This window comes from Salmo salar, chromosome 16, assembly GCF_965601325.2.
Source record: "Salmo salar chromosome 16, fSalSal1, whole genome shotgun sequence".
Classification (NCBI taxonomy): Eukaryota; Metazoa; Chordata; class Actinopteri; order Salmoniformes; family Salmonidae; genus Salmo; species Salmo salar.
The window spans coordinates 41,047,624-41,059,656 of record NC_138306.1 but is presented as its reverse complement, the minus strand read 5'-3'; the positions used below and the strand labels follow the sequence as shown (position 1 = coordinate 41,059,656).

General features: G+C 45.6%; 1 protein-coding gene across 2 annotated transcripts in view; it reads right to left on the bottom strand.

Moving 5' to 3' along the window:
- The window catches only part of LOC106573576 (phosphatidylinositol 4-phosphate 5-kinase type-1 gamma), a 79,476-nt gene that overhangs the window by 37,386 nt on the left and 30,057 nt on the right, over positions 1-12,033 (bottom strand). For both annotated transcript variants that reach the window (XM_014148728.3, XM_014148730.3), the window contains exons 2-5: positions 6,380-6,411; positions 5,574-5,660; positions 4,624-4,754; positions 2,426-2,543 (exon numbers count right to left, since the gene is read on the bottom strand). In XM_014148728.3, coding sequence (XP_014004203.1) covers positions 2,426-2,543; positions 4,624-4,754; positions 5,574-5,660; positions 6,380-6,411 — 368 coding nt within the window. The remainder of the gene's footprint in view (positions 1-2,425; positions 2,544-4,623; positions 4,755-5,573; positions 5,661-6,379; positions 6,412-12,033) is intronic.

Sequence of the window (12,033 nt, the reverse complement as noted above, 5' to 3'; positions counted from 1 at the left end):
TTTGGGGATTAGATAATAAGCTTTTAATTGTTTCACCACAATCCATCACCCTCTGAAATGCACAGCCTGATTAATCATCCCTTCTTGCAGGCGTATCCCTATCAGACAGTATGGGGAACAGGGGATGACAAGGGGAGGGGAAGATGAGAGAGAGAGAGAGGAGGGAGAGAGCGAGAGAGAGCACAAGAGAGAGGAAGAAGGAGAGAGAAAATGAGAGAAAGAAAGAAGGGGAGAGGGGAAAAGAGAAAGAAATAAACAGAGAGAGATGAGAATGGAGGAAGGGAGAAAGGGTGAGAGAGTGAAGAGAGAGAGAGAATTGAGAGAGTGAGAGAGAGAGTGAGGCAGGAAGGAAGGGAGAGCAAGACCCTGAGTGCAGAGAGCTTGAGCTCCAGGCACTGTGATTAATCGTAGAGGCAGGAACACTGCACACACACCCAGGGCCAGCCACACACACACACACACACACACACACACACACACACACACACACACACACACACACACACACACACACACACACACACCCACCCGCAGGTGCGCGCGCGCACACACACACACACACACATACACCCTCAGAGGGAGACAGACACCTAATACACACAGGAGCGTGACAGCAGCCTAAAAACACAGGCAGTTGTATAATCATATCGTCTAGAAGGCAGGAGGGGCATGTTCACAGACGAACACACACACAGCCAGTCAGGCAACACTGATACGATGTGACAAGGGCCATGAGGGGTGACGCTGTGCCTGTCACACTCACACACACACTTTGACTGCATTATTATGGCATATCGAAACACACAAGGACACAGCAGAGACAGAGACATGGCACGCACACACACGCAATAATCAGAGGTACAGTGCATTCAGAAAGTATTCAGACCCCTTGACTTCTTCCACATTTTGTTACAGCCTTATTCTGAAATGGATTAAAGAAAACAATTTCCTCAGCAATTACACACAATACCCCATAATGACAAAGTGAAAACAGGTTTAGACATTTTTGTAAATGTATATATATAAAAAAATAATAATAATACCTTATTTACATAAGTATTCAGACCCTTTGCTATGAGACTCTAAATTGAGCTCAGGTGCATCCTGTTTCCATTGATCATCCTTGAAATGTTTCTACAACTTGATTGGAGTCCACCTGTGGTAAATTCAATTTATTGGACATAATTTGGAAAGGCACACACCTGTCTATATAAGGTCCCACAGTTGACAGTGCATGTCAGAGAAAAAACCAAGTCATGAGATCAAAGGAATTGTCCGTAGAGCTCTGAGACAGGATTGTGTTGAGGCACAGATTTTAGTTCTTTATTTTATTTAACTAGGCAAGTCAGTTAAGAACAAATTCTTATTTACAATGACAGCCTACCAAATCCGGACAACGCTGGGCCAATTGTGCGCCCTGCCCTATGGGACTCCCAATCACGGCCAGATGTGACGCAACCTGGATTCAAACCAGGGACTGCAGTGATGCCTCTTGCACTGAGATGCAGTGCCTTAGACCGCTGCGCCACTCGGGAGCCCCAGATCTGGGGAAGGGTACCAAAACATTTCTGCAGCATCGAAGTTCCCTAAGAACACAGAGGCCTCTATCATCCTTAAATTGAAGAAGTTTGGAACCACCAAGACTCTTCCTTGAGCTCGCCGCCCGGTCAAACTGAGCAATCAGGGGAGAAGGGCCTTGGTCAGGGAGGTGACCAAAAACTCAATGGTCACTTTGACAGAGCTCTAGAGTTCCTCTGTGGAGATGGGTGAACCTTCCAGAAGGACAACCATCTCTGCAGCCCTCCACCAATCAGGCCTTTATGTAGTGGCCAGAAGGAAGCCACTCCTCAGTAAGACACATAACAGCCCACTTGAAGTTTGCCAAAAGGCACCTAAAGACTCTCACACCATGAATAGCAAAATTCTCTGGTCTGATGAAACCAAGGTTGAACTCTATGGCCTGAATGCCTAGCATCACGTCTGGAGGAATCCTGGCACCATCGCTACAGTGAAGCATGGTGGTGGCAGCATCATGCTATGGGGATGTTTTTCAGCGGCAGGGACTGGGAGACTAGTCAGGATCGAGGCAAAGATGTACGGAGAAAAGTACAGAGATTCTTGATGAAAACCTGCTCCAGAGCGCTCAGTACCTCAGACTTGGGCGAAGGTTCACCTTCCAACAGGACAACAACCCTAAGCACACAGCCAAGACAACACAGGAGTGGCTTCGGGACAAGTCTCTGAATGTCTTTGAGTGGCCCAGCCAGAGCTCGGACTTGAACCCGATCGAACATCTCTGGAGAGACCTGAAAATAGGTGTGCAGCAACGCTCCCCATCCAACCTGACAAAGCATGAGAGGATCTGCAGAGAAGAATGGGAGAAATTGGTTGATGGTTGAAAAATGGTCGATTTTCATATTCTTACCAGGTAGTCATCGGGCCTGATCCCAAAGAGCTCCCTGAAGTAGCGGAAGGCCACGGGAGCGTATGTCTTAAAGCGGAAGTCTGGGAAGTGGTGGGCTGGAGTCAGGTTGCTGCCTTCACTGGAAGGGGGAGAAGGGGAGAAAAACTTTTAGATACGAGACAACTATGTATGAACTAAGGAACTATTCTAGTGTAAATATATGAATATACACTGCTCAAAAGAATAAAGGGAACACTAAAACAACACAATGTAACTCCAAGTCAATCACACTTCTGTGAAATCAAACTGTCCACTTACGAAGCAGCACTAATTGACAATAAATTGCACATGCTATTGTGCAAATGGAATAGACAACAGGTGGAAATTATAGGCAATTAGCAAGACACCCCCAATAAAGGAGTGGTTCTGCAGGTGGGGACCACAGACCACTTCTCAGTTCCTATGCTTCCTGGCTGATGTTTTGGTCACTTTTGAATGCTGGCGGTGCTTTCACTCTAGTGGTAGCATGAGACGGAGTCTACAACCCACACAAGTGGCTCAGGTAGTGCAGCTCATCCAGGATGGCACATCAATGTGAGCTGTGGCAAGAAGGTTTGCTGTGTCTGTCAGCGTAGTGTCCAGAGCATGGAGGCGCTACCAGGAGACAGGCCAGTACATCAGGAGACGTGGAGGAGGCCGTAAGAGGGCAACAACCCAGCAGCAGGACCGCTACCTCAGCCTTTGTGCAAGGAGGAGCAGGAGAAGCACTGCCAGAGCCCTGCAAAATGACCTCCAGCAGGCCACAAATGTGCATGTGTCTGCTCAAACGGTCAGAAACAGACTCCATGAGGGTGGTATGAGGGCCCGACGTCCACAGGTGGGGGTTGTGCTTACAGCCCAACACCGTGCAGGACGTTTGGCATTTGCCAGAGAACACCAAGATTGGCAAATTCGCCACTGGTGCCCTGTGCTCTTCACAGATGAAAGCAGGTTCACACTGAGCACGTGACAGACGTGACAGAGTCTGGAGACGCCATGGAGAACGTTCTGCTGCCTGCAACATCCTCCAGCATGACCGGTTTGGTGGTGGGTCGGTCATGGTGTGGGGTTGCATTTCTTTGGGGGGGCCGCACAGCCCTCCATGTGCTCGCCAGAGGTAGCCTGACTGCCATTAGGTACCGAGATGAGATCCTCAGACCCCTTGTGAGACCATATGCTTGTGCGGTTGGCCCTGGGTTCCTCCTAATGCAAGACAATGCTAGACCTCATGTGGCTGGAGTGTGTCAGCAGTTCCTGCAAGAGGAAGGCATTGATGCTATGGACTGGCCCGCCCGTTCCCCAGAGCTGAATCCAATTGAGCACATCTGGGACATCATGTTTCGCTCCATCCACCAACGCCACGTTGCACCACAGACTGTCCAGGAGTTGGCGGACGCTTTAGTCCAGGTCTGGGAGGAGATCCCTCAGGAGACCATCCACCACCTCATCAGGAGCATGCGCAGGCGTTGTAGGGAGGTCATACAGGCACATGGAGGCCACACACATTACTGAGCCTCATTTTGACTTGTTTTAAGGACATTACATCAAAGTTGGATCAGCCTGTAGTGTGGTTTTCCACTTTAATTTTGAGTGTGACTCCAAATCCAGACCTCCATGGGTTGATAAATTGGATTTCCATTGATTATTTTTGTGTGATTTTGTTGTCAGCACATTCAACTATGTAAAGAAAAAAGTATTTAATAAGATTATTTATTTCATTCAGATCTAGGATGTGTTGTTTAAGTGTTCCCTTTATTTTTTTGAGCAGTATATATTGCTTTCAATCAAAATAACATATCCGGGATCAGGGATGTGATTGGTCCGAGGCCTGGAGGACATGACTGTCTCGTTCTAATGATTTCACAAAGTTATGTGCTGTCCTGATGGTGTGGTTGGCAGTTAACTACTGCTGTATGTACCTTTTCTAGGAATATACTGTCCATACAGCCAATACACACCATTCACATACATTTATATTCCGGACTCTGACATTGTTCGTTCATATTATGTCTTAATTTGTTGTTATGTTTTTTACTTATGGATTATGTGTGTATTGTTATTGCATTGCTAAATATTACTGCAGTGTTGGAGCTAGAAACAAGCCTTCCACTGCTCTGGCGATAACATCTGCAGAACTGTGTACGCAAACAATAAACTTTGATCTGATCTGATTCAGTTACCTGGGAAAGAAGACGCTCTCTACCACATAGAAGTCCTGCATGAGGACGTCTCTCTCAGGCTTGGAGCTCAGGTTGCCCACCGTGTAGCCGATGCCCAGCTGGATGGCACCTTTCAGGGCAGAGGACGTGGTCTGGGGGAGAGGAGACAGACAGTAGGGGTTAGCGGACTGCAGCTCATTTATATGAATTGAGAAATCTTCTGATTTACTATCTCCATTAGTTCAGCTCTCAGAGGGGACTGTACTCCACAATGAAGAGACAAACCATTGACTCGCTCAACCATGCACACCAGAATACACATCATCTAATGTGCTAAAGACAGACAGACAGACAGACAGACAGACAGACAGACAGACAGACAGACAGACAGACAGACAGACAGACAGACAGACAGACAGACAGACAGACAGACAGACAGACAGACAGACAGACAGACAGACAGACAGACAGACAGACAGACAGACAGACAGGTCTCAGTAGATCTCCATCAGGTTGGTTTTCAGTGAGACACACTGTGTCTGCTCTGCTGTGTCTTCATCTCTTCTCACATTAGTATAAGTGGAACAGGTGGCAGGTAGCCTAGTGGTTAAGAGCGTTGGATCAGAAACCAAAGGATGCTGGTTCAAATCCTTGAGTCGACTAGGTGACACATGTGCCCTTGAGCAAGACACTTAACCCTATTTGTTCTCTAAGTCACACTCTGGATAAGAGTGTCTGTTAAATGACGTAAATGGAAACATACAGAATGCAGGCTTTCATGCTTCTCTGCTTTGCTTGCTCACAGCTGTAGCCTAATTATGCATACATTACCAGGTGAGCTTTCTTGTGCCAGTGTCTTGGCTTGGCTTGCTTGCTCTTGTGGGAGGTTGACTGCTGTGCTGTAAGGCATTTCAAGGCGCAGGTACTATATGTTATTACTATGTAATTGAATCAGGGGAGATGCTGCCTACCTTCTTGTAGGTGGTCTCTCCGGACGCATCCACTCCCCTGTGGCCCATCCTCTTAACCTGGCCTGGTAGACCTGAGACACCAGGCAGCTGTTGGCCAGAGGATGGAGCAGAATGATTAAGACACAGATTTAGATTTGTACTCACTTCTATGGGCTGAAAACACTAACACCATCTGATGCCTAGCTATGGGCCAGGTTTATCAAGCGTTTGCAGCGCCTGTGTGCACCTGTTCTTTCCAATAGGGAATAACACATAAAAGGAGGAATGAAAGGTAAACTGAATATCAATAGAAGAACGAGGACAAAGGGGTCAGTTTCATGTTTTTTTTAGCTTTGATTTCATTTGTCTTCTATTCCCGTGATAATTACAGGTGAAAACTCAACACAGGGGCTACCGCTTAGTAAATCTGGCACTATAAAGCCTTGTGATTGAACCGAGTCTCCCCTTTATGCCCATTTTTCTAACCCCTAACCCCTCCCAGATTACACAGACAAACTGACAGTGGGCACTTCTCATCACAGGGCAGAGTGTAAAATGGAAGGGGCTTATAACACAGCATATGACCAGGGCAGTACCTATGAAGATTCCCACACTGCCCGCGAGCATACTGAAGCCTCTATATGGAGTGTAGTAGTAGAGAGATCACACAGCATAAGGATTGAAGTGCAGGCAGGGGGATCAAAGTAGCAGGAGATGGTGTGTGTAGCAGAACACAGACAGCAGGAGGCGGGTTTAAACAGAGGGCATGTCAGTCAGCTGTATTTCACAGTCATTGGGGTAAATACAAGTAAAGGTGAGTACACTACCTCAGTGATGTGTGCTTTTCTAGCAGAAAAATCTGAAAGAGAGAGAAAGAGAGAGAGAGAGAGAGAGAGAGAGAGAGAGAGAGAGACAGAAAGAGAGAGAGAGCATTAGACCTATGAGGGATTCCATTAGTTCACTTAATCAGTGTTCGAAGGAACAAAGAGGAATCCCATAGGGTACACATTATGTAATAACAGTGTCAAATAACAATGGGGAGCAGGTAGTGGAAGGAGCGGTTACCAAATCAATATACCATCCATATTCTTCCTGGTAGTCTAGTCAGTACCATCTATCCCAGGTCTAGCATTTCATAAAGACATGTGATGTGAAAACAGAGCAACGTAAACAAAGGAATTGATCAGTGAGCTCTGCTGTCCTGTTCTCTTCAGCCAGCCTCAAATAAATCCATAATTGTAACTCATTTCTCAACTCACTTAGCATAATGAAGGAGTAGACTAAGAGGAGTTTAGATAGCACACTGCTACTGGGATGAATGAACATCAGATGCCAGGGGGCTGTTTACATTAAGAGTCAAGACACTGACTGACTGACTGAGGCGTTTAAAACTGACCAATACTGTTATTTTAGGCTTGTCTATTTAAAATGATTAACACAGACAGTAAATATGCAATTGGAATGACCTATAAAAATACATTTTGAATGAGAATGTGTTATACACCAGTCGTGCAAAGGGAGTAGGCTATGTGATGACAGGAGGTTGTGAAGGGGAGAAGCTGCATGTGTTCTTATTACGCTACAGGTGTTCTTATTACTCTACAGGTGCTCTTATTACGCTACAGGTGCTCTTATTACGCTACAGGTGCTCTTATTACGCTACAGGTGCTCTTATTACGCTACAGGTGCTCTTATTACGCTACAGGTGCTCTTATTACGCTACAGGTGCTCTTATTACGCTACAGGTGCTCTTATTACGCTACAGGTGCTCTTATTACGCTACAGGTGCTCTTATTACTCTACAGGTGCTCTTATTACGCTACAGGTGCTCTTATTACGCTACAGGTGCTCTTATTACGCTACAGGTGTTCGTATTACGCTACAGGTGTTCGTATTACGCTACAGGTGCTCTTATTACGCTACAGGAGCTCTTATTACTCTACAGGAGCTCTTATTACTCTACAGGAGCTCTTATTACGCTAAAGGTGTTCTTATTACTCTACAGGAGCTCTTATTACGCTACAGGTGTTCTTATTACTCTACAGGTGCTCTTATTACGCTACAGGTGCTCTTATTACGCTACAGGTGCTCTTATTACGCTACAGGTGTTCTTATTACTCTACAGGTGCTCTTATTACGCTACAGGTGCTCTTATTACGCTACAGGTGCTCTTATTACGCTACAGGTGCTCTTATTACGCTACAGGTGCTCTTATTACGCTACAGGTGCTCTTATTACGCTACAGGTGCTCTTATTACGCTACAGGTGCTCTTATTACGCTACAGGTGCTCTTATTACGCTACAGGTGCTCTTATTACTCTACAGGTGCTCTTATTACGCTACAGGTATTCTTATTCGCTGAAAAAGCTTGAACACCACTGGTCTTGTCAGTAAACCATGTCGATAACATGGCAGAACCAGTTAGGACCATCACCATATACAGGGCATTCGGAAAGTATTCAGACCCTTTCCCTTTTTCCACAGTTTGTTACGTTAGCCTTATTCTAAAGTGGAGTCAATCTTTTTTATTCTCATCAATCTACACACAAATCCCCATAATGCCAAATCAAAAACATTTTATCAAATGTATAAAAAAATGTTTACATAAGAATTCAGACCCTTTGCGATGAGACTCAAAATTGAGCTCAGGTGCATCCTGTTTCCATTAATAATCCTTAAAAAGTTTCTACAACTTGGAGTCTACCTGTGGTAAATTCAATTGATTGGACATGATTTCGAAAGGCACAATCCTGTCAATACACACCTATCTATACAAGGTCCAACAGTTGACAGTGCATGTCAGAGCAAAAACCAAGTCATGAGGTGTCTAAGGAATTGTCCATAGAGCTCCGAGACAGGATTGTGTCGATGCACAGATCTATGGAAGGGTAGTAGAACATTTCTGCAGCATTTAAGGTCCCCAAGAACACTGTGGCCTCCATCATTCAAGTTTGGAACCAGCAACTCTTCCTAAAGCTGTCGGCCTGGCCAAACTGAGCAATCAGGGAGAAGGCCCTTGGTCAGGGAGGTGATCAAGAACCCGATGTTCACTATGACAGAGCTTCAGAGTTCCTCTGTGGAGATGGGAGAACCTTTCCAGAAGGACAACCATCTCTGCAACACTCCACCAATTTGGCCTTTACTGTAGAGTGGCCAGACGGAAGCAACTCCTCAGTAAAAGGCACATGACAGCCCGCTTAATGTTTGCCAAAAGGCACCTGAAGGACTCCGAGACCTTGAGCAACATGATTCTCTGGTCTGATGAAACCAAGATTGAACTCTTTGGCCTGAATGCCAAGCGGCATGTCTGGAGGAAACCTGGCACCATCCCTACGGTGAAGCACGGTGGTGGCAGCATCATGCTGTGGGGATGTTTTTCAGTGGCAGGAACTGGAAGACTAGTTAGGGTTGAGGGAAAGATGAACGGAGCAAAGTACAGAGAGATCCTTGATGAAAACCTGCTGCAGAGTGCTCAGAACCCCAACAGGACAACAACCCTAAGCACACAGCCAAGACAACGCAGGAATGGCTTCGGGACAAGTCTCTGAACGTCCTTGAGTGGCCCAGCCAGAGCCCGGACTTGAACCTGATCGAACATCTTTGGAGAGACCTGAAATCAGCTGCAGCGACGCTCCCCATCCAACCTGACAGAGCTTGAGAGGATCTGCAGAGAAGAAAAGAAGACTCAAGGCTGTAATCGCTGCCAAAGGTGCTTCAACAAAGTACTGAGTAAAGGTCTGAATACTTATGTAAATGTGATAAATATTATTCAATTATTTTTTTACATTTCTAGTACCCGTTTTTGCTTTGTCATTATGAGGTATTGTGTGAAGATTTATGAGAAAAAAAACAACAATTTAATCAATTTTAGAATCAGGCTATAATGTAACAAAATGTGGAAAAAGTCAAGGGGTCTGAATACTTTTCGAATGCACTGTAGTACAGCCACCAAACCTGTACAGGGAGAATACGCAAATATAGAATACTCATCACAATAAATACCAACCACTCCTGGGAAGTACTAAGCAGACCAGGTAATATGCTCACTTGTTTACCACACAAAGCCTCTAGCAGTAAGTCCCTTAGTAGTGGATGACGGAGGGATTCATGGGACAAAGGCATTTTGAAGTTGTCCCGTCCCCCCTCTCTCTCCCTCCCTCCCTCCCCCTCTCTCTCTCCCTCCCTCCCTCTCCTCTCTCTCTCTCCCCCTCCCCCCTCTCTCCCCCTCCCTCCCTCCCTCCCCCCTCCTCTCCCTCCCTCCCTCCCTCCCTCCCCGCTCTCTCTCCCTCCCCCCTCTCCCCCCCCCCCCCCCAATCCCTCTCTCTCTCTCCCCCCCTCCTCTCCCTCCCTCCCCCCCCTCCCCTCTCTCTCATTTCCATGTGCGTCAGTCACCTGCCTCAGGGTGACTCCCTCAGGGCCCCCTGGCCATCAACTAAATTAGTTCTCTCTCGTTCCTCCGCATTTCCACAGACCAGGGGAAAATGAACAAGCTTACTGCGTGTGATAGTTCAGCTTCTTCTTACCGGCGTACCTCTCCCTATCACACACTTCAACTGATACATTTATATACGATACATTTATATACACCTGTTCTTGCTATGGGTTTGCAGTATGGAGAATTTATATGGTAAATTGTAGACACTTAACATCTCATTCACATCTAATGTGTTAGTGACAATTATTCCTCTAGAACACCTGGCCCTTCTCTCTCAGACGTCAATGGAAGATGGCTGTATTGTACTTTAGTGCCGGCTGTTGGCTTTCTCATGCAATCATCCTCACAAACAAAGCCAAATCATCCCAGACGCGACTGCACACGCTCCCCTTCTCCACTCCCCATTCCCTGGTTTCCATGGCTCCCCAATTGAGGTCAACTAGCTTTTTATGAGTATGCACGTGTGGCTTTTTATGAGTATTCACGTGTGCCTGGAATCAACAGACACATGCTGCCTTCGTTCCAAATCAAATCAATTTTTATTTGTCACATGCGCCGAATACTACAGGTGTAGACCTTACCGTGAAATGCTGAATACTACAGGTGTAGACCTTACCGTGAAATGCTTACTTACAAGCCCTTAACCAACAGTGCAGTTCAATAAATAAAGTCAAAATAAAAAGTAACACACTAAAATCAGGGCATTTGTCTTGAACACAGGAGCAAACAGAGATCATAGCCAATCCAGACTAAACAAAGACAAAACAATAAACAAAATGACCATGTCCTGTATCAATAAAGAGGATAGTGTACAGCCAAACCAGACATAATACTGTGACCTCGCCTCACTTTGTCCGTGTGTTACTGCGAAACCTCGCTATATAAGCCAAACTGGGATATTTTTAGATGCTGCTATGATTGAAACAACTGGATTGAGTGCATCTGCATCATATGTTCTGAGAGCTGATTATCCATGTGTCAGTCTGACCTAGTTCAGATCAATGGGATCGGTCCCCAGAGATGGTTAAAGACTGTCGGCTCCGTCTCGCAGGCTGCTGTAACAATTGATTGGGTTGATTTTCTTCAGAACAATCTAGACAAGCCTGTTTTGTTTATTGGGTCTTAAGAGCGCACCTGGAATGACATTCTGGCTCTGAAATGAATGAATGGAGAGAATAACTCAATAAAAAGTTTAACACAAAGAAAGATACTTACAGTTTTTCCCCAATTGTTTACACACAAAAATTGGAACTTGAAACCTGAAACTCATGTACCAAATCCCTAAACCAAGTCTGACAGATTGCAAGCACAATTCCTGCTTTACACCCCGTTTTAAATTCTATATCACTCTTTGCAAAACACTACACACAGTTCTCTACATTAGGCAAAACATTCAAAAATAAAATCTCTTAAGTCCCTTTGGAAAGCAACGATAATCACAATGCCAAGCTCTATACACCAATTGGCAACACCCACTCCTCACAGGTGTAAACACTAGTTGCTGAATTGTTCACTTAGAAATCAGAGTTTAGCACTATAAAAGGCCACAGATGAGTTCTCCTGTTTTGGAGGAAAATGGAAGTCAATGGTGAAGCAAGAGTTAGAGGTGAAGGAGTGAGAGGAAGAGGAGGATGGGGAAGGACAGTTGTCTCAAATGAGATCAGGGCCACATTGGTGGACCATGTGCTCAACCATGGATGGAGTATGAGGGAGGCTGGGCAGAGTTCAGCCCAACCTGAGCAGCTACACGGTTGCATCTATCATCTGTACATTCAGAAATGACAACCGGTAAGTTACCTACCATCTACACTATGCTCTTTATGTATGTATACTGTAGTATACTGCAGTCCGACATATCAGTAGGCCTATGTTACTCAGTGATTGTTGGTCAATGTTACAGTAATGTCATTTCATATTGAAAGAAAATAGATTATTTTAGCTTACTGTAACCAATCATATCATATTTGTGGATCTTCTGCAGAACTGAGAGACGGCCAGGCCATGGTGGAAGACCCCGTTCACACCAGAACAGAGAGACGACCAGGC